The sequence below is a fragment of the Ursus maritimus genome, unplaced genomic scaffold, assembly GCF_017311325.1.
Source record: "Ursus maritimus isolate PB19 unplaced genomic scaffold, ASM1731132v1 scaffold_29, whole genome shotgun sequence".
Classification (NCBI taxonomy): Eukaryota; Metazoa; Chordata; class Mammalia; order Carnivora; family Ursidae; genus Ursus; species Ursus maritimus.
In genome coordinates, this window is record NW_024425452.1 from 18,659,293 (window position 1) to 18,684,020 (window position 24,728).

At 34.9% G+C, this 24,728-nt stretch overlaps 1 protein-coding gene and 1 pseudogene across 1 annotated transcript in view; one reads left to right on the forward strand and one right to left on the reverse strand.

Annotated features, from left to right (window-relative positions):
* Positions 1–24,728, reverse strand: part of EYS (eyes shut homolog) — a 1,466,842-nt gene that overhangs the window by 897,441 nt on the left and 544,673 nt on the right. The window contains 1 exon segment of the mRNA XM_008684895.2: positions 9,189–9,404. Within this exon segment, the coding sequence (XP_008683117.2) occupies positions 9,189–9,404 (216 nt within the window).
* On the forward strand, positions 23,278–23,909 carry LOC121105720 (annotated as a pseudogene).

A 24,728-nucleotide genomic window follows, 5' to 3' on the forward strand; every position in this document is an offset into this window, starting at 1 on the left:
GTCAAAAGACACCTCCTTTTGAAGCCTTAAAGAACCCATCAAAATAGAGTAGGTAACTTTTTACTGTATTCCCCCACTGAAGATTTATGTCTTTATAGTGTGTTGCCCGTACACACAGTTACATTTATTTTTACAGGTTTCTTTGGTAAACTATAAACTTATTTATTTAAGATATATATTTATCCCTAAGCCTTTAAATATATGACAGGTCAGAAACAATAAATGTTTGTTGTATAAACAGATGAGTTAGTTAATTTTAAAAAAGATATTGACATAGAGTGAGTAGGTTATATATGACACAATATAATGCTATTCTGAATATATGTGATCAATATATATAAAAGCAAAGTGAATGCCTTTCTATGTCTAAAGTACTGGGAGATATTAATAATTCTCTCTCATTCTGTATTCTCTCTCTCACACACACACGTACACACACATACACACACACTCTCTGTTTCTGTCTCTCTCTCTCTTACACAAATAGTTGCACTGATAATTCAATTTAAACTATTTGTAAGATAATCTTCAAAAATCTCATTATTAGGTTTATAGTTCTTCCAGACCTAAAATATTTGAGAGAAGCTTGGAAAACTTTTATGGGCGAGGAAAAATCATCCTATTAAATTTGGAAGGCAAGAAGACTTTTCAGCCATATAAATTGGTCTACAAAAGGTATTGCTAGGGAACTAAAGTATGCTGTAAATGTACTGATGCCCTGACCTGTAGAGATACAGTAATTCCACTGACAATAAGAAGTATGAGCAATTTTTTTTTCTTTCTTTACTGCCCAATGTCTTTGATGAAAAAGTACTGTCAAACTAGACTGCAGAGTGTGGCATTAAAGTTTAATTCTGTCCAATCAGGTAGGCAGAGATCAAATTCTGACACTGGCTTTTATTGTGGAAGAGACGGAACTTCCTGAAAACTCTTTTAAACCATTGCAGCAAACCACAAATACTATAATAGCCAAGAGGAAACATTTCCAGCTTTAATTTTTTTCTTCATTGTTAAAATATCTGTATAAGTATAATGTAAAATATAATCAGAAATTTTGTTCTTTTTTCTTTCTTTCCCCCCCGCCGCCCAAGCATTTTAGTTTTATTTCAAAGTTTAACCTTACCCTTTATTTAATCCTTAAGATTCCTGGTCAACCTTTTGCATAAGCACTGTTACATATTAGGTAATCCTATAAATTCACTACATTAACAACAGGAAAATAAAATAGTAAGTAACTTTTTGAATAACGACATATTTGCTTAAAATTTCCATTTGACAGATTTCCATACAGCTAGTTACCAAAACAGGAACTCACTAAACCTTAAAATAAACAAATATACTTTTGAAAAAAAAAGAGTATTAAACTGTTATTGTAACTGCTGATAAACAGAAGTTAAAAATCACATCATTCTAAGAGTAATTGCTGAATGATGCATACACTGAAAAAATGTATTCTTTTTTATATTTTGTTTTATTTTTTATTGAAGTATAATTAACATACGGTGTTATATTAGTTCCAGGTGTACAATGTAATTATTCAACAATTCTATATATTTCTCAGTGATCATCAAGATAAGTGCACTCTTAATCCCCTTTACCTATTTCACCCATCCCCACCCACCTCCCCTTGGGCAACTGCCAACTTATTTTCCATATTTAAGAGAGTTTTTTGTTTGTATCTTCTTTTGTTTGTTTTGTTTTGTTTTTAAAATTCCACATATGAATGAAATCATGTGAAACTTTGAGATTCAAACCTCAAGGATATTGTTTTATACAGTAGTATTTCAAGAATTACTTGCTGAATTAAATTTCATGATAATTAGCATTATCATGAAATCCATGTCTTTCTCAATTCTAATCTTTTGAAATTAAATATTTGCCTGAAAGATATAGCAATCACCAACTTTCAGTATAATTATATGAGTAATGAGTAATGTTCTTATTTTATTTTCTACATGTGGTAAACTAAACTAAAATGACCTTAACTATGTCCTCAAGAGGAATAAAAATCTATATAAAACTTAATATTGTGAAATACAGAAATCTTTATGTGTGTTTTATAGAGTCGAATCCATCATATTGAATAAAGAGGGTTTCTCTGTCACTAATATAAATTTTCTTTTTAACACATAAACATTTTTGGGGGGATTTACTGTCATATTTGGTGTGTTTGACATTGCTTTGTGTCCAAAAAATACAAATTTATCTTTTAAAAAATAATGATTTGGTCATTAATTATTGTCAGATATTTTGAAAGGCAAACTAGAATATAAATGCTCACCACTGATCATATATTTTTACTTATTTACATAAGGAATGATGATGAACATGTATATCACAATAGCACTAAACAGAGAAGAAAGTACATGCAATATATTCAGTCAATTTCAAAGGTTATGAAAAGGTTGAAAATATGCAAATATTAATATAATTCTACCTTAGTATTATGATGTTGATTTATTAAAATTATATTTCAGAGTGATTTAATTTATTGATGTTTTGAAAATCTGTAATTCATGTTAAAAACACAGTGGTTAAAGCAAATAGAAAAATATCCCCTGCTCATGCATTAGAAGAAATATTGTTAATATTTTTTGGAGGAAACAGTTATCAATTATTTAATTCTTGAAAGAGGAATGGAAATAAATCTCAAAACCAAATATTGTGCAGTCACTTGAGAAAAACAGAATAAAGATCCAAGAGTTTTAACTTAGTAATGAAGATGAAATGTATCCACATCCCCACTTTCTTGGCCCTGGCCTATGCTGAACAACTCTGCAGACAACTCTTAGCACAGGTCAGTGAGGAGAGGTAACATGAAAAATGATGAGCTCTAGAGACTATCCAAGAGTGTTTACTAACTATATAAGCACTTTCGTTTGTTTATTCCCATCTTTCTGTGCTTTGAAATAATTTCAATCTATACGCTCCTGTAAAAGGCAAGCAATTTCCAGGCTAAAGTCAACACCAACCAACTAGGTTCAAACCATTCTCTGTCGATCTACAGATTTAATGCAATCCACATGAAAATACGAATAACTTTTTCCACAGAACTAGAAAAAATAACACTAAAATTTGTATGGAACCATAAAAGACCCTGAATAGCCAAAGCAATCTTGAAAAACAAGAACAAAACTGGAGATAATCACAATGCCAGATTTTAAGATATAGTACTAAGCTGTCGCGATCAAAACAGTATAGTACTGGCACAAAAACAGACACATAGATAATGGGACAGAATAGAGACCCCACATACAAACCATGCTTATAAGGTTAATTAATCTACAACAAAGGTGTCAATAATATATAATGGGGAAGAAACAGTTACTTCAACAAATGGTACTGGGAAAACTGGACAGCTACATGCAAAAATAATGAAATGGGACCATTTTCTTATACGATATACACAAAATCAAAATGGATTAAATAACTAAATATGAGACCTGAAGCCATAAAACTCCCAGAGGAAAACATAGGCAGTAATTTCTTTGACATTAGCCATAGAAACATTTTTCTAGATATGTCTCCTCAGGCAAGGGTAACAAAAGCATATTAAACTATTGAGACTACATCAAAAGCTTTTGCATAGCAAAGGAAACCTTCAACAAATGACAAGGCAACTTACTGAACGGGAGAAGATATTTGCAAATGATATATCCAATAAAGGGTTAATATCCAAAATATATAAAGAACTTATACAGCAAAACACCAAAGAACCCACAAGCAATCCAATTAAAAAAATGTGCCGAGGACATGAATAGACATTTTTTCCAAAGACATACAAATGGACAACAGATACATGAAAAGATGCTCAACATCACTAATCATGAGGGAAATGCAAATCAAAACCACAAACAAGATGTCATCTCACACCTGTCAGAATGGCTAGAATCAAAATGACAAGAAATAACAAGTGTTGGCAAGGATGTAGAGAAAAGGAACCCTTGTGCACTGTTGGTGTTAATGCAAACTGGTGTAGCCACTGTGGAAGATAGTATGGAGGTTCCTCAGAAAAGTAAAAACAGAAATACCACATGATCCAGTAATTCTACTACTGGGTATCTACCGAAGGAAACAGAAACATTAATTCAAGAAGATATATGCAACACTGTGTTCATCATAGCATTATTTATAAATTTAATTTTTGATTCTTGGTCAAAGGTTTACTTTTTGGAGAGAGTAAACAAAATAAAAAGTTGTTAGAGGATTACATAGTCCATCTGATATTTCTGAAAACATAATCTATATGTAATGGAAAGCCACCTAAGTGTGGCTGTTAAAATACAGACGTTTTACTCCAACTTATAAAATGAATTATCTTGCAGCAAAGGTGATTGATGATTGCTGAAAATAAGTTATATAGATCAGTACCCTTTCCCTGTATACTTCATAAGTTATGTACCACCTCTGATTTTTCTATCCAAGCATAGAAAAAAATAGCATCTATCTTTCCTTACTTATGATATGAGGGGATTCAGGAAGGCTTACTTATCTCAGATATTTGATTTAACAATATGTTATGGTTGCTGAGATCTTATAATTAAAAATTTATTAGCTTTTCCTGATTTTGTTGAGTGTTATTTTAAAAGGAAAAATACCAGTGTGAGTAATCAAATATTTTTTACCTCTTTTTAAATATAATACATATAGTAGTGTGAACTAACTACACTCAGTTCATGGCAGAAAGTGTAATGAAGCTTAGGTGAATGAGAAGGGCAAGAATATAAAACACTTCAAGACTATAGAGGCAATGACCAAGAAGAGTTGAGTTTGGAGGAAATATCAAAGTGAGGGGACATTTCCAACTGGACAGTGGGAAAGTTGTGGCAGATGGAAAGGGACTCTGCAAAGCCAAAAGCAGAGAACACCAAGGAAAAAATTGTCTGGAACAGGATTTCACATATTAAAAACAAAAACAAGTATCTTTTTGTCTCAGTGCTTTGTTTTATAAATTATTTGCTATATTCTTTATAATCTACATGGTGCCAGAGAAAGAGTTATGTATAATGTTTTTACTTATTTCTATAGCCCTCTGCTGTGTGATTCTAATTTGGATTTTAGTGTAATTTCAACATAGTTTTTATGGTTTAATAAAACTTGCACACATTAAAATGCTATTAAACTGTTACACATGGTTAATAATACTTATGGACTTCTGAAAGCAGCCATTATTAAACTGAACAAAGTCATTAATGTCTTTAAACTTTGTACCAGGATATAAACTACAAAAGAGATGTTTAACTGTATCTACAGAATAGTCATGTCATCTGACTATATACACTTTTTTCTTTTTTTACTATATGTATATATTTTTTGCATTAGTACTCTAATAAAGATTTTTAAAAAATCTCACTGTATTCTAAAATTGACTTTTCCACTGATCATGACTTTGAATGCAATTGATAGTACAAAACTCCTATGCTTTTGATCCTTCATCTATGTACTAACTAGATTACCAGAGGCAATCTCTATAATTTTCGGCAGCCCTAAAATTCAATGTATTAGAAAGAACTGCAGCCCTAAAATTCAATGTGTTAGTAAGAAACATCCATTTGAGTTTAGGACTAAAAATACAATAATAAATTATTATATTTTCTGAATAAAAGGTTATTTTCATTTATTTTAAATAAGAAATAATGACAAAGATTTTAAAAAATCTTATCAATTATTGACCATATTTTTTATTTTCAACATTCATGTTATTAATTTAATACATCTTCACTGGGCAATATAAATGAACTCACTCAAGAGTTTGAGTTGCTGAACACATATATTACCAAAAATAAATTTAAGTATTTGAAATGTCCTGTCACGTCTCCAGAAATGATCCAAAGCATGATTATAAAATTGTCTTTAAAGTATGATTGAATTACTTAAACATTATGTTCCTTGGAACCTAATAGCCCAGTTATTTTTTATCTAAAACTAATTCCAGCTTATTTTGCTTGAAATGGTTAACTGATTTAATTTATGTCAGTATTCAAAGCAATATTACCTAGGTATTTGTCCATAGTAATGAGGAAACTAGCTACATATCACTGGCTTATTCATTTTACCATCTTCAAGGATCATATTCTAAAAGGTCAGACTTCAGTACGTCCTTTCTTTTTTCTTTCATTTTTTTTTTTTTTAAATTTAAGGACTACCCATTCCTTTCAAAATTTAGTTAATGTCAAGAAGATTAAAAATGAATACTGGCGTTTCTTTATTTTTTAAGATTTTATTTTAAAGTATTCTCTACACCCAACATGGGGCTCAAATTTACAACCCCAAGATCAAGGGTTGCATGCTCTACCGGCTACCCCAATACCTAGCTGTTCTTAAAATGTAACATTGTTCTAGTTATAAAGTAATCTAAATGAATCAGACATCTTCATGAAAAAAATCTGCAATGACCGAAGTACAAATCTGACACAACTCAGACCTAGAGAAGCCCGACATTCAATGTCTGCAGAGTAATGTGGAAATATTTCAATGGGTCCATATATGCTCATCAATTTCACCCTGGATTTAAACCACCATACCACACATAGTTAAAGTAGGTTCTCAGTTATGCCTCTGCATTAATACATGCTTCTACTCTACTGCTTTAACTGGGCAGGCCTATTACTTAAAACAGTCTTGTAGACACAGAAATAATTCAATAAAGAAGAATCTGGTCAAAGAATAGGGATATAAAAGAGTCATATGAGATATCTGGGTAAACAGCAATAAAGATCAATAAAACAGGCATAAAAATGTTAGTAACTGAGACTCTGAGTCAACTTAAAAAGTTCTGTAACAAAAAGTAAGCCAAGTTATTGGCACTTGAAGAAAAATGAATTCTTCAAATAAATTACTTTGGAAACAGAAAATAACATGGTTTGCTAAGTGGGCATTATATTTACAATAAAAAAAAAAAAAACACCAAAAAAACCCAGCTACTTAAAAAGTCCATATGCACTGAAAAGTAAGAGAAAGTAAATAATATTCTCCCAAAGAAAAATTTTATAAAACCAGATTAAAAAGGGTGAGAAATAAGTAGTTTTGTACAATTTTTAAAAAATATATTTTTTATTTATTTTAGAGACAGAGACAGTACAAGCAGGAGGGACAGAGGGAGAGGGAGAGAGAGAATCTCAAGCAGACTCCCCACTGAGCATGGAGCCTGACAAGGGCTCTTTCCCAGGTCCCTGAGATCATGACCTGAACAGAAACCAAGAGTCGGACACTTATCCAACTGTGCCACCCAGGTGCCCCAGGTTTCATACAATTTTTTACATAAAGAAAAATGATTATTTTATTATGGTTTAAATAAGTTTACCACAGGTTAATCTTTAACCCACACACAAATATATGATTTAACTTGCAAAACTTTCCATCCCATGAAGTGTTTGTTTTTGTAAATAAACGGTTTGAGGATAGTGCTAACTTGGCACCAACACTAATGGCTACTCACAGTCACTGTGCAAGTCCCTTAGAAACTGTAACTTATAAGGCATTTAAATTTACCATTCACAGATTTTCAGGAGCTTTCAGGAATATTGAATCAACAGTGAAAAATTTTAAAACAGACAACTCTTATTTAAATGACGTTTGAATAACCTTGTAGCTGTAATGGTTGCCTATGCTTGTCCCTGGGAGATGAGCCAGGAAAAGAGGGAAGCCTCTTCAGTCTAAATTCTTTTGACTTCATGCTTTAAGAAAGGTCAGCCTAGCTAGCCCATGACTACATCCCCTAAAAGGAAGATTTATAGAGTAGCTTTTATAGTTCTTGAATTAACAAGGTTGTAAAAACACATATTTTAGTTTTAGGTTCACTTATTTCTATTTTTCTTTTTTTTTATTGAACAGAATGGGTTTCCACGAATGGAACCTTGATTTATAACATCATATTGGAAATAAACATTCAGCTTACTTTTGCTGACTTCATCCAGGCACTGATTAGGTTATAACCCAGAGGGTCCTTGCAGTGGTCAAGTGGTCATTTTTATGATATTTTATGTAATTATAGTTGATATTAGAAATGTGTTTACTTTCTATACTTTATCAAACCACCAGAGTAAAATAAGCAAAATTCAAGCTTAAAAATACAAAATACACTCACACACACACACACACACACCCCAAATAAAAATGGCATGTTAGGCAATATGTAATAAAGAATAACTGTGTCATAATAATAAGTTAACACTGTCTACATATGTTAAATGAAACAATAATAATCTTGGGTTTACGTGAAATTATCATCTATGTGTGCCTTAGTAGAGATACGCTCCAAATAAAATGATACTGCATTGATCAAAATAAATAAGAGGACAAAAGCACACTGTAGGTATTGAACAAAGAAAATATGGTGGTGGTAATATTAAATGTAATACAGAATATATTAATAATTTTAAAAAGAAATAATAATTAATAATAATGATAATTGACAAAATATAGAAATAATATAAATACTTTACCACTAAATATGCACCAAAATACACATGATATTTCAACCTTTCAATAATTTAGGCTATTTAGAAGAAACACAGTTGTTCACAGATTTTAACTTAATATCAGGCTCCTAAAAATCAGACTGAAATAGAAGAGGTAAACTATTTTTTTAAATATGTGGTTTCAATTAATATTTTACAAACTGAACAGGTATTGGCTACATGCTCAAATGACCAACCAATTATATATTATATAATCATAAAGAACAAAGGTAATGAAAATTCATCTCCTAAGAATTTTTAGAAGATACCTTAAATAGTAGTTGGTTCGAAAATACAGTAATACAGATTATTTTTATAAATCTTAGCAAATGAAAATTTTCTCAGTTGTTAAGTTCTTAAAATCATAAGTACAGCAGGAAGACTAATGAGTCTCTATAAGAAGTGTATTATAAATATGAACTATCTATGTGTCATTCATGTGGCGTAATATTTAAGAAAAAAGAATAAGAATCCAATTTTGGGAAGGATAGGTGATACGATACAATTATAAAATGAGAGATGATTAAATTTGTAAGTCCAACATTGGGTTTATATGAATATATGGTATTTGGAAAAACATATAAATAATGCTTTCTTAGAAATGTTGACTTAAAATTTGTGATTTCATTTTTTTAAGATGAAAACTCACTTAAAAACTTAGTATCTATGTTTCAGAGTGCATCACTACTAGGATGTTTATATGCTTTCTGAAATATATATTTGGTTAATTGTGGGTAAATACTGACCTGCAGTAAAACATGTGTCCAGGTCCATCAACAGAAATCCCTCCATTAAGACAGGGGACCGAATTCCATTCAGGCTCAGCACGACTGTCAATATTTACTTCATAATATGCACCAGTGTATCCACTTGGGCAAATGCAAGTAAAGCCACAGACTGATTTCTGACAGAAGTCTTCATTAATGCAAGGAACTGATGTGCAGTTATAAATAAGAAACAGAGAATCACTATTGGCGAGTTAAGATGGAGGAGGAGTAGGGGTCTCCTTTTTCAGCCGGTCCCCTGAGTGGAGCTGGATAGGTACCAGACCATCCTGAACACCCACGGAATCAGCCTGAGACGCAGGAAGATACATCTGGATCTCTACAAATGAACATTTCCAGCGCTGAGTATTGAGGTACGAAGCAGGGAGCCGTGAAACCGCGCACAGATACCGGAAGATAAACGGAAGGGGGAGGGAGCCTCTGTGTTCGCTCGCCGGAAGCAGCAGCCACCTGCACGGGGGAGTGGGTGGACTCGCGGAAGGCACCCGCAAGAGAGCGGACTGAGACCCTGAGCCGGGGATCGCACCCAACCCGTCTAAGGGCCGGAGCTCTGGAACGCGCAGGGGAGGCTGGTGGCTGGCGGTGTTAGAAACACAAAGGACAGGGGCGCCTGGGTGGCACAGCGGTTAGGCGTCTGCCTTCAGCTCAGGGCGTGATCCTGGCGTTATGGGATCGAGCCCCACATCAGGCTCCTCCTCTATGAGCCTGCTTCTTTCTCTCCCACTCCCCCTGCTTGTGTTCCCTCTCTCGCTGGCTGTCTCTATCTCTGTCAGATAAATAAATAAAATCTTAAAAAAAAAAAAAAAAAGAAAAGAAAAAGAAACACAAAGGACAGAGATGCGCCGGCCCTGGAAGTGAGAGCTGGGACACCGGCTGTGGAGTGCACATCCCGGGTTGCTGCAGGGTTAAGCAGCACCAACAGAAACAGAGTTAAAGTGGCCAGAAGACCCCAGTGGAGAACAGTCTGCGATCCCTCTGTTCTGAGACAGAGGCTGGGATTCGGCTACTGTTGCTCTGACTCTCAGAAGAGGCACAGCAAACCACCAGGGAAAGCCGCCAGAGAACAAAAGCCTGGAAATATCAGCTCAGAGGGTGCCCATCCCCATCCCCCCTCGCAGGGGACAGGAAGACTCTACCCAAACAGGGTTGCCTGAGTATCGGCGCGGCAGGCCCCTCCCCCAGAAGGCAGGCTGAAAAATCAAGAAGCCCACATCCCTAAGGTCCCTATAAAACAAGTGCACACTGCCTGGGTCCCGGTCAATAATTTGGGCTCTGAGCAACCCTGCAACCTCTCCTCATCGGAATGACTAGTAGGAGAAATCCCCCCCCCCCGCAAAGAAAAGACAATGAGTCTGTGGCCTCTGACACAGAACTGGTAGATATGGATATAACCAAATTATCAGAAATGGAGTTCAGAGTAACATTGGTCAAGGTGATGTGTAGACTTGAAAAAAATATTAATGAAAATATTAACAAGAATATAGAATCCCTAAGGGCGGAAATTAGAGTGAATCTGGCAGAAATTAAAAATACTGTGAATCAAATGCAGTCAAAACTACATGCTCTGACGGCCATGGTGAATGAGGCAGAACGAATTGGCGAATTGGAAGATGCGTTAGTAGAAGAGAAAGCTAAGACAGAAACTTGGATCAAAAAAAATCCAATCTCAAGAATGTAGGTTACGGGAGATTACTGACTCAATGAAACGTTCTAATGTCAAAATCATCGGCATCCCCGAGGGGGTGGAGAAAAACAGAGGTGTAGAAGAGATATTTGAACAAATTGTAGCTGAAAACTTCCCTAATCTAGCAAAGGAAACAAGCATTCCTGTCCAAGAGGCAGAGAGGACCCCTCCAAAGCTCAACCAGGACAAACCTATGCCATGTCACATCATAGTGCAATTCACAAATATTAGATCCAAGGATACAGTATTGAAAGCGGCCAGGGCAAAGAAATTTCTCACGTACGAAGGCAAAGATATCAGAATTACGTCAGACCTGTCTACACAGACCTGGAATGAGAGAAAGGGTTGGGAGGGCATTTTTAAAGCTCTTTCAGAGAAAAACATGCAGCCAAGGATCCTTTATCCAGCAAGGCTGTCATTCAGAATTGATGGAGAGATAAAGACTTTCCAGAATTGCTAGTCACTCACCAATTTCGTGACCACGAAACCAACCCTACAGGAGATATTAAGGGGGGTTCTATAAAAGTAAAAAGGCCCCAAACGTGATACAGAACAGAAAGTCACAATCTATAGAAACAAAGACTTTACAGGCAACATGGCATCATTAAAATCATCTCTCTCAATAATCAGTCTCAACGTAAATGGCCTAAATGCTCCCATAAATGCCACAGGGTTGCAGATTGGATAAAAAGAAATGACCCATCCATTTGCTGTCTACAAGAGACTCATTTCGAACCCAAAGATGCATTCAGACTGAGAGTAAGGGGATGGAGTACCATCTTTCACGCAAATGGACCTCAAAAGAAAGCTGGGGTAGCAATTCTCATATCAGATAAATTGGATTTTAAACTACAGACTATAGTTAGAGATGCAGAAGGGCACTATATTATTCTTAAAGGAAGTATTCAACAAGTGGATATGACAATTATAAATATATATGCCCCCAACAGGGGAGCAGCAAGATACACAAGCCAACTCTTAACCAGAATAAAGAGACATATAAATAAAAATACATTAATAGTAGGGGACCTCAACACTCCACTCTCAGAAATAGACAGAACACCCTGGCAAAAACTAAGCAAAGAATCAAAGGCTTTGAATGCCATACTCGACGAGTTGGACCTCATAGATATATATAGAACACTACACCCCAGAACCAAAGAATACTCATTCTATTCTAATGCCCATGGAACATTCTCAAGAATAGACCATGTTCTGGGACACAAAACAGGTCTCAACCGATACCAAAAGATTGAAATTATCCCCTGCATATTCTCAGACCACAACGCTCTGAAATTGGAACTCAACCACAAGGAAAAATTTGGAAGAAACTCAAACACTTGGAGACTAAGAACCATCCTGCTCAGGAATGACTCGATAAACCAGGAAATCAAAAATCAAATTAAACAATTTATGGAGACCAATGAGAATGAAAATACAACAGTCCAAAACCTATGGGATACTGCAAAGGCAGTCCTAAGGGGGAAATACATAGCCATCCAAGCCTCACTCAAAAGAATAGAAAAATCTAAAATGCAGTTTTTATATTCTCACCTCAAGAAGCTGGAACAGCAACAGAGGGACAGGCCTAATCCACGCACGAGGAAGCAGTTGACCAAAATTAGAGCTGAAATCAATCAAGCAGAAACCAGAAGTACAGTAGAGCAGATCAACAGGACTAGAAGCTGGTTCTTTGAGAGAATCAATAAAATTGACAGACCACTGGCAAGACTTATCCAAAAGAAAAGAGAAAGGACCCAGATTATTAAAATTATGAATGAAAAAGGAGAGGTCACGACGAGCACCATTGAAATTGGAAGGATTATTAGAAACTTTTATCAACAGCTTTATGCCAATAAATTAAGCAATCTGGAAGAGATGGAGGCCTTCCTGGAAACCTATAAACTACCAAGACTGAAACATGAGGAAACTGATTTTTTAAACAGACCAATTAATTATGAAGAGATTGAAACAGTGATTAAAAACCTTCCAAAAAACAAAATGCCAGGGCCTGATGGATTCCCTGGGGAATTCTAACAAACATTCAAAGAAGAAATAATACCTATTCTCCTAAAGCTATTTCAAAAAATAGAAACAGAAGGAAAGCTACCACACTCATTCTATGAGGCCAATATTACCTTGATCCCCAAACCAGACAAAGACCCCAACAAAAAGGAGAATTACAGACCGATTTCCCTAATGAATATGGACGCCAAAATTCTCAACAAGATCCTTGTTAATAGGATCCAACAGTACATTAAAAGGATTATCCATCATGACCAAGTGGGATTCATCCCTGGGATGCAAGAGTGGTTCAACACTCGCAAATCTATCAGTGTGATAGATTATATCAACAAGGAAAAAGCCAAAAATCATATGATTCTCTCAATAGATGCAGAAAAAGCATTTGACAAAATACAGCATCCTTTCCTGATTAAAACCCTTCAGAGTATAGGGATAGAGGGTACATTCCTCAAGTTCATAAAAACCATCTATGAAAAGCCTACAGCAAATATCATTCTCAATGGGGCAAAGCTGGAAGCCTTTCCCTTAAGATCAGGAACACGACAAGGATACTCTGTCAAATGTCCCACTGTTAATTTTTCAGAAAAAAAAAAAAATTAAACTTTAGTAAAACATGTACCATGGCAGTGAACACCTACCCCCCCTAAACACCCTAGTAATGGTGCTAACTGAAATCCTATGTATATAATATCAGGAATTCACTGACCCTGAGTATACATTCCAGTTTGCCTGGAACAGCCCCAGATTAATTCTGTTGTTCTAGGGTAATATTAGTAGTGTTTTTACTATCTCTTGAAGGAATCCTGAGTTTGAACACATACTTAGAACAGACAATTCACAATTGACTTATATCCCTCTTAAAAACCAGGCATCTTTAATATCTGATTTAATCTCCCTTTTTATTCTACTCATAATCTTTTTTTCACCAAAATTATTTTAATATGCATATTCCCTTTTCAGATTTATTGAGGTATGACTGACAAAAGAAAACCTCTGCACTACATTTAAACTATACAGAATGGTGATTTGATACACATGTACATTGTGAAAAGATCTCCACCACTGAGTTAATTCATACACCTATCACCTGACATATTTACCTTTTTTCTTATTAGAGTGGAGGGAGTAAGACCACTTCAGTTCTACTCTCTTAGCAAATTATAGTTATAGAATACAGTGTTATTAATATAGTCACCATGTTATGTATTACATTCCCAGAATTTCTACATCTAATAACTAAAAGTTTGTATGATTTCCCAGCCTTTCTCTATTTCTCCCATCCCCTGACCCCTGACAATCAACCATTCTATTCTCTGTCTCTACAAGTTCAACAATTTTTTTTTAAAGATTCCACATAAAAGTGATGTGATACCATTCAGTACAGTATTTGTTTTTAGCCTGGCTTATTTGCCTTAGTATACTGCACTCCAAGTTTATCAATGTTGTCACAAACGGCAGGATTTCCTTCCTTTTTAAGGCTGAACAATATTCCCTTGTGTATACAGATGCCACATTTTCTTTATCCAACCGTCGACTGATGAACACGGGTTGTTTCCATACCTTGGCTATTGTGAATAATGCTGCAGTAAACATGGAACTACAGATATCTCTTGAAGGTAATGGTTTAATTTCCTTTGACAATTTAATCAGAATTGTGATTACTAGGTCGTTTGGTAGTTTTATTTTTAATTTCTTGAGGAATCTCCATAGTGTTTTCCATACTGATTAGCAGTTTATATTGCCATCATCACTGTACACTTGGTTCCCTTTTTTCCACATCCTTGCCAACATCTGTTATCTCTTGTGTTTTTGCTAATTGACATCCTAACAGGTGTAGGACAATATCTCACTGTGGCTTTGATTTACATTTCCCTGATGATTAGTGATGTTCAGTGCGTTTCCATATATCTGTTGGCCATTTGTATAGCTTCACTGGAGAAATGTCTATTCAAGCCTCCTGTCCAGTTTTTAAATTGGGTTATTTGGGGTTTTTGTTTGTTTGTTTTGCTATTAAGTTGCATGAGTTCCTTATATATTTTGGATATTAATCCCTTATTAGATATATAGTTTGTGAATCTTTTCTCCCATTCCATAGGTAGCCTTTCATTTTGTTAATGGTTTCCTTACTATGCAGAAGCTTTTAAAGTTTTATGTAGACCTTTTTGTTAATTTCTTGCTTTCTTTGCATTTGCTTTTGGTGTCAAACTCCAAAAATGATCACTAAGATCAAATACCAAGGAGCTTACCAGCTATGTCTTCTTCTAGGAGCTTTAAGGTTTCAGGTCTTATATTCAAGTCTTTAATCCATTTTGAGCTGGTTTTGTGATGATGTAAGGAAGGAGTCCAGAGTCATTATTTTGCATGTGGCTATCAGTTTTCCCAACACCATTTTTTAATTTTTTTATTTTTAAAAAAAATTTTATTATGTTAGTCACCATACAGTCCAACACCATTTATTGAAGAGCCTGTCCTTTCCTCATGTCCATTGTTGGTTCCTTTGTCATAAATTAATTGACCCTATTTGCACAGATTTATTTCTGGGCTCTTTATTATGTTCCACTGATCTATGTTTCTGTTTTATGCCAAATCACACTGTTTTGATTACTACAGCTTTGAATATAGTTTAAAACGAGGAAGTGTAATGCCTCCAGCTCCGTTCTCCTTTCTCAAGATTGCTTTGGCTGTTTGGAGTCCTTTGTGGTTCCATATAAGTATTAGGATTTTTTTTTTCTATTTCTGTGAAAAATGCCTTTGGAATTTTGATAAGGTGTGGTATTAAATTTGTAAATCCCTTTGTGAAGTATGGACATTTTAATAATATTAATTCTTCCAATCCAAGAATAGGAAGTATCTTTTCTTTTGTTTCTTTCATTTTTTTGGTCACTTCTTTAATCGTCTTGCATCAATGTTTTATAGTGTTAAGTGTTCAGATCTTTCTATTCCTCCTTGATTAAATTGATTCCCAAGTATTTTATTCTTTTTGGTGTTATTACAAATTGGATTGTTTTCTTAATTTCTCTAATAGTTCATTATTGGTGTATAGAAATGCAACTGATTTTTGTACTTTGTCTATTTTATAGCATAGCATGTCCCTGCTAACATCCTAACTTTGAATACATATAAAAGCTCTAGATTTATACACTCTTAAAATTTGGGATGCTAGACATGGGATCCAAACCCATCACTTCTCAGGGAGAAGCTGGAAGTTAGGGATTTCTTTCTAACTGTATAGCACTGTGCAAGAGTGGGATTTATGGTGAGAGGGTGTCTCAGCCTTTCTGACCCATTTCAATATGAGTATTTTCTCAGTTGCCTAATGTGTAGTAGTTTCTGGATTTCTCTCAAGTGGAACTGCTGTGTGCATTGTTCTATACATTCAGTGTACCCATGGCAGGAAGGAAATTCAGGTGCCTCATATGTCACCATCTTGGTCCAGAGTTTTATTGTGTATCCGATCAGAATTTTTTATTCAGCCACTTTTCCCCATACATTTGTCCAAATCTGTGTCTAGTATTTCTGCATCCTATAGTCCCAGAAATACAGGGGACTTGTGGAGTCAGAGGAACCTAGATAATATCTGTGTATTACTTTTAAAGCATTTGAATATTTTTCTGCTTTTATACTACTTTTACCCACTTACTAAATAAATGGTATTTTATTTATTGTTGGTGCATTTATGTGTAAAATGGCAATAATTTCATCCAATTCACACAGGTTCCCATGAGAATTAAATAAAATAATGAATAGAAAGTAATTAGCCCTGTTCCTGGGACATAACAGCTGTTCAGTAAATGTTATCTTCTTTCCCTTTATACTCTGAAGGCCAAGGGCCTTGCCAGCCTCTATCTCACTCATTCAGCTAGAACAGAAAATGAGTTTTTAGTATATTTAATATTTACCATATCATGCCATATGCTTCTTAAGTTTATATTTTAGATATTACATATGTGTTTATATTCTGGAAAACACAAAGCATGATGCTTTAAACAAGGCATGACATCATTTTTCAAGGTAATGTTAACTCTGAAAAGATTTGCACCTATAATTCTGATAAATAATTTATGGAATTTTATGACATCCTTAGTAAACCATTTTTATACACTCTTAATATGTTGTCTACACAGAATTTCTTAACGAATATACAGAAATATGAATCATTTGCACTCTAGAATCTAAGTTACTACATCTTCAAAGATAATAACATATACAAACATGAGATTTTTTTTACATTTTACTCTGAAAAGTGATATTTTTTAGAACTATCATTGGTTGACATTTATGCTTATAAACATTTAGTGACTTTTAAGAAATGTTAACATAACAATAAAAAGTCACACTGAAAAGGCTAATGTGAAGCCATTGTATTCATATCATTTATCACATGAAAAATTAAGGATTTGTCAAAAATCACCGGAGAGTTTAATTAGTATCCTTTTCAATAAGAAATAGATTGTGTCCTTGACTGTAAAACTCAAGTCATGCTTTAGAACCCAGATGGTGATCTTTTACACTCACCCCAGTGATACAGTTAAATGTATGTTTTTTATAAATGAATGCCATTTGGATATTTGTTCCACCTTTGCTGAAAATGTAAACTCCTTAAAGATAACCAAGGGCACTGAGAAGACTTTGTGCAGGTACTTCAGTTATTTTCCTGGAATTTAAATGCAGAATTCCATAGGGAATGACATGGAAACAAAATGTTTCCCTCTTAGGCCTACGGCTGGGTATATATAGAATGATTTATTAGAAAGCATTACATAAACTAATTGAATTATATCTCCCACGGGAAGAAAGGGATTGTTTTTAGACTGCCAAAAGTTCTGTCTCTAGGGTTTACAAGAATCTTTTACTAAATTAATTAGCAGGCTTAATGGAAAATACAAAGCAATTTCTTTTTAGAAAAAAATCAAATATTCATTTAAAATTCTCAATCTTTCCTGGTGCAAAACTTAAGGCTGATACCTTTCCTTCTGTTCATCATCATTTGTATTACTTTGCTGTACCCCATTTAAATATAATAAAGTGCTTTCCAAGAAGAATTTACTAATTGAACTTCAGAAAATGAGAAAATAACAGGCTGGGTGTTGAGAGAAACAGAAGGAAGCCAGGAGTGATGTAAACCAGGGCAATCTAGACAATTAACCTATACCCCAATGCCACATTCATTCAACTTGCATTCAAAATGCCATGCCAGGAAACATACAGAAGTGGGAGAGTAACAAAGCAGAGATATACTGATTGTGGACTGCCTAGCCAGAGTAAACTGCCAGATTGGCTAGTCAATGTGCCAATTATCTCTTTGGTAGTTATGTTCTATCTGAGTTGTGTAGCTTAGATCCAGAAGTTGTTCTGTGATCTCTGAGCTTCCCAGAAGAATAGAAGGTTATTATTTGAGATCCTTTTTATCATAGCATTTCTGTCACAGAATCATGAGTTTTCTTTTTTATACTGCTGTTTTTAAAGTAGTGGGGTACTTTCTTCAAAGAAGATCTTGGAGAAGCAGAATATGTTAAACAGATAATCATGAAATTGTTCTATCCGAAGAGTGGAAATAGAACATGGTACCCATTACAGCCTCACCTTACCCAATGCAAAGACTTATTAAACTTCACAGAATTTCTCGAATTTTGTGTAGCTGTGAATAAAAACTACTAATGTGGTATATTGTTCCTAAAACTAAAACTGCCTGTGAATAACCTGGGCACCTAGTTAAATTGCAGATTTAAACTCAAAAGGTTTGGTGTGAGGCCTGAGTTTCTCCATTTCTAACAAACCCCCAGGTGATTCTGATGCTGATAGTCCATGGACCAAACACTGAGTAGCAAAAATCTAGTCTAACAATGTTATTTTACTTTCAAAAATGGAAACAAGCCCAACGGTGTTACTGACTTTACCAATATCTTATAGAAAGATGATGCCAGAATAAAACCACATAGACACAAAATGCCCTGAACTCCAACTCATTGTACCACCAAGTCTTGATTTCTCTCTCAAAGGAGTCTCTCACTCTCTCTTTTTTTTTAAGTTTTATTTATTTATTTGACAGAGAGAGAGACAGCCAGTGAGAGAGGGAACACAAGCAGGGGGAGTGGGAGAGGAAGAAGCGGGCTCCCAGTGGAGCAGGGAGCCCGATGCGGGGCTCGATCCTAGCACCCCAGGATCTCGCCCTGAGCCAAAGGCAGATGCTCAATGACTGAGCCACCCAGGTACCCCTCAAAAGAGTCTCTTGGCTGTGGAATATGACAATATATAGTGTAAAGTCTAAATATCTCTAAAATTTACTTCCAGTATAATTTTCATTTGCTGTTTTCTTTCTTTCTTATATGGTTGAATGTGGAACTAAAGTAGTTAATAGCAAGAAGATTTTATTTGATTCCCAATTTAATCTGACTTATGATGTTTTGGTATCAAAAAAATGCACTGTTTAACTTGCTATTTCAACAAATCAAACAAGATTATGAAATACCCAAATTGGGATTTCTATAGTAAATATTATTTTTATCTATTGAAAATGTGTCTGACAATACTTTCAGGAAAGAAAGCCATTGAAATACAAGAAAACAAAAGCACTGTCTTAGAAATAGCCTGAAATGCACAAATGAATCAAATACAGGAAGGAAAAGTGCATCAGGGCTGAAATTAGATACTATGCCAAATTCATGAAATGAATGTCAAAATTCTTTAAAGGTAATTTAGAATACCAAACATATTGAAAAAGCTAACACTTAATGCATACCATTTCCTTAGGTAAAAAAGGAATACTGCATATGGAACCTAAAGTGTATATTAAAAATCTCAGTAGTATATTGTACTCCAGCTTGGAAAAATGAGGGACCAAGCATGGACAAGTAATCCAAATGACTGAGAGCACTTTGAATAAATATTATTAAGGAATCTGTAGCATCTTAAGGGACATGGGGTTGGTGCTAGTGGCCAAGATGGGCTGGGAAAGGAAATGCAATCACTTTCCTCCACCAGTTTGTTCTTCTGATTCAGGTTTGGGCTCACTCTTGCATGAGCGGTCATAGAAATCTGCCTTTAACTTGGAAATTCAAGACTAATGAAACAGAACAAATAATACCAGAGAGAGAAAATATGTAGGAAAGATAGGAAAAGATTCCAATAAACATACAAATATGGTGGGAAAGGAATAGGCTGTGAGACCAAAAAGAAATACGCCCTCCCCCCACACACAAACACACACACACAGAGAAACATGAGAGGTGCGGTGGGGGGCGTTAAAAGTAGTAATAAGTATTTCCTGCAATGAAATTGAGTGATATTACATCAAAATTCTTCATTTAATATAGATAATTTTTGAGAGCAATACACTTAAAATAAATCTCGAGAGGGTACTGATTAATAAATATGGTACCTCCATAAAATGAGGTATTAATAAAGTAGAACTATGTATGTTAACGTAGAATGATCTGCAGGGATAAAATGAGAGAGTAAGGTACCTTGTGTGTGTGTGACAAATATTCCCATTTATGAGACCTACTTTATTTTAAAGACTTTATTTATTTATTTGTCAGAGAGAGAGAGCACGAGCAGGGGGATCCGCAGGCAGAGCAGGAAGAGGGAGAAGCAGGCTCCCCTCTGAGCAAGGAGCCCAACACAGGACTCGATCCTGGGACCCTGGGATCATGACCTGAGCCGAAGGCAGACGCCCGACTGACTGAGCCACCTAGGCATCCAAGATATAATTTATTTTAAAGATGCTTTTAATTGAAGGACATAGATATTCTCTGCAAGACTTATGGTAAGCAGGTGACCATTTGGTGGGAAATTCAAACTCAAACTTTACCTTAAAAAGTACTGTGATAGATCAATCATCTAATTGCAGATAAAAAGGAAATAAGAAAAAAATGCTAGAATAACTTTTTGAATAAGTCCCTTTTAAACTTGTCACAAATCACAGAACCTTTAGAAAAGATCCTAGGAAATAAATATAAACTTGGGTGCCTGGGTGGCTCAGGCAGTTAAGTGTCTGCCTTCAGCTCAGGTCATTATGCCAGGGTCCTGGGATTGATCCGCCATTGGGCTCCCTGCTCTGCGGGGAGTCTGCTTCTCCCTCTCCCTCTCCCTTTATAGTCTCCCTCTGTCTCTCTCTCAAATAAATAAAATCTTAAAAAAATAAATCTTTTAATGTCAGAATTCACTACATACTAATTAAACATTAACAACAAAAAGTCAATGTACATAACGTATATGGTATGGGAAAGGTAAATCTTATTACATAAAAATCCCGTTATAAAAATTTCAGCTCACACTCAAACACACACACACACACACACACACACACACTGAAGTTATTTATTTCTATTTAAATAACTTCTTTAGTCCTTCTTTTAAATTAAAACTGCTCATGATAAATGCTTAGCTTTCCTTCATCTGAGAATGTCTTGATTCCTTATTTTATAATCATATTTTCTTGTTGCCATTTTAGTGCTTTTCTTATGTATCTATAATTTGGTATTAAAAACAAAACAAAAACAGACAGAACACTGCTCCCTTATAGCAGTTATCTTTCTCAGTTCCAACAAAATAAAGAGAAATTTCTGCTTTTTATATCACCCTACTCTGTTCTTTTCTGAGTGAAAGTGCGTGTGTCTGTGTGTATGTGTACACAGAGCTGAGTTAATTACATTTGTCACTAACCACAAATATCCCATACCCAATCATGCATTTGTTTTTATTGTAGCATTAGTTCTAATTTTTTAAAGCTTGCCTCAAATTCTCAGATTGACAAAAACAAAAACAGAAACAGGGATGCCTGACTGGCTCATTTGATTAAGTATCTGACTCTTGATTTCTGCTCCAGTCATGATCGATCTCAGGGTCCTGAGATGGAGCCCAATTTGGGCTCTGTGCTCAGTGTGGAATCTGCTTCTCTCCTGATCCTTCCCCCTGCTCGCTCTCTCAATCTCTCAAATAAATAAATGAATAAATAAATAAACAAATCTTTAAACAAACAAAACAGAAACAGAAACAAAACAAGTCTGCTTATGGTTTTCCCCTCAAATCCTAACATAAGCGTTGCTCTCTCACTTGCCAAGGAACATCAGATTTATCACTCTGCCCCATATTGACGTGAGTGTTCGTTTCAATCGGTACTGCCCATGGTTCTCCACTGCTCTTGTCTCTAACCTAGAAAGACAGACTCAGGGGCACCTGAGTGGCTCAGTTAAGTGTCTGCCTTGGGCTTAGGTCATGATCTTGGGGTCCTGGGATGGAGACCCATCTCAGGCTCCCTGCTCAGTGGGGAGTCTGCTTCTTCCTCTGCTCCCAACTGCTTCCCCCCTCCCCGCCCATGCTTTCTCACTCTCAAATAAATAAATGCCCTCCCCCCCCCCCCCCCCCTCTTTCTCCCCCTCAAAAAAAAAAAAAAAAAAAAAAAAAAAAAAAAAAAAAAAAAAAAAGACTCAGACATTGGTCTATGAATGCCCTTTAGAGACTATTATTTGGGCATTGCAAAAGAGAGGAAGTTATAATAAATAGGTCAGCTAAGTAACATACACATTTCTATCTATATTGGTATCTCCAATTAGAACTGGTGAGCAGGAGTTATTTCTGAAAATTATTTTATTTCTGTTTCGCATAAATAGAAAATATTCAATATTTGCAAAATGAATGACCAAAATTAACATTTAGAGTGTATTAGTGAAAAGAACACTTAAAAAAAAAAAAAAAAACCTCTGTTGAACTGTAGTAATTAATACAGATGACAGCATGAAATTTTAAAAAGGAGAAGAACAGAACAGAGAGTCCTAAACTGACCCATATATAGGAACTTTTATTAGTTCATGAAAAGTGAGGCAACCTGAATCAATACAGCCATGACAAACCCTTTGATAAAAATTCTTAGAAAATTCATTTTCCTACTTTTTTCAATCATAATAATATATTCACTATGGATTAGACTACTAAAAATGTTATTAATCCTAAAACTGTAGATGAGAATATAAGAAAATAATTTAAATATTGCCGCATGAAAAGACTTTTTTCTAAGGAGAGATGCAAAGCCCAGTGTCATAAAGAAAAAAGTAAAGAAAAATACAAAAAAAATACAAAAAATATGGTGTAAAAGAATGGTCCAGTTTCATTCTTCTGCATGTGGCTGTCCAATTTTCCCAGACCATTTATTGAAAAGACTGTCTTTTTTCCTTTGGATAGTCTTTTCCTGCTTTGTTGAAGATTAGTTGACCACGAAGTTGAGGGTCCATTTCTGGGCTCTCTATTCTGGCATTAAGGAGGGCACATGATCCAATGAGCACTGGGTGTTATATGCAACTAATGAATCACTGAACACTACATCAAAAACTAACTATGTGCTATATGTTGGCTAATTGAACTCAATAAAAAAATACAAAAAATACAAAAATCTCACAATTTACAAGTCTTATAAAGTAAGACCTGAGCCAAAATCAAGAGTTGGATGCTTAACCAACTGAGCCAGCCTGGTGCCCCTAAATAAGTAAGGTTCTTCAACACTTATTTGGAAAACGTAGCTATTAAAAGGCATGAGTCAGGCTCCTTCTACAATCTTTTTGTACCATCATAATGGTGCACATGAATGTCCTGGCATATGCTCTCAAGAGCATTAACAATGCTGAAAAGAGAGACAAACCCTAGGTTCCTAATAGGCCATACTCCAAAGTTATCATCTGGTTTCTAACTGTGAGGATGAAGCATGGTTACTTTGGTGAATTTGAAATCACTGATAATCAAAGAGGTGAGAAAATTGTTGTGAACCTCATGGACAGGTTAAACAAGTGTGGAATGATCAGCCCCAGATTTGAGGTGCAACTCAAAGATCTAGAAAAATGGCAGAATAATCTGCTTCCATCCCGCTAGTTTGGTTTCATTGTACTGACAACATCAGCTGGCATCATAGACCATGAAGAAGCAAAATGAAAACACACAGGAGGGAAAATCCAATTCTTTTTCTAGAGATGTAATTCATATGTGCAAATAAAATGCCTCAACAGACAAAAATAAATAAAAGGAATGAGTCAGGACTCTTTGTATTACAATGCAGTGGTTCCTAAGATACACGAAGTGAAACAAAAAGTCACTTAATAAGAAGGATAATGAGTCTAATTTTATGTTAAAATAAAATAAAAATATAAGGAAAAAATCTAGAAGTACATAGGTAGAATTTTAATAATTGTCCTCACAATATTGCATGTGTGTATGAATATATACAAATCTGTATATAATAGAAAATATTTATTTATTTATATGTTTAATTCTGAAGAAGAATGCCACGTTTATACTACCAAGAGATAGGCTTTTAGAGATTGCCATAGGCAATATGTGTAACAGTGCAAACAAGATAGATGCCTTGTTTATTCCTACCAGGGAATTTATTAATTATGACACTTCCTTTTCCACATCAAATATGGCTTCACTACCTAGAACCAAATCAATGTAATATCAACAAATAATTAAATTAAAAAAATAATGTGTCAGAAAACGTGCTAATTGTTTTACATGTGTTATCTAATTTAATCCTCACAACAACCCAAGAGTGGGGTGTTACTATGACTACCCTCGTTAAATAGCTAAAATATGATTTCAGAATATAAATAATTTATCCAAGAACACATAGCAAGTAAGTAGCAAGATAGTGGCTCATCCCTGTTTCTCCTTAATGCATTTAACCACCGCATCACTCCCTCTGAAAGGACAATTTACTGTTATAAGTGCATTATCACACCAATGACTGTGTTTACGTAGGAATTGTTGTAGCTTTATTTTACTGACAAA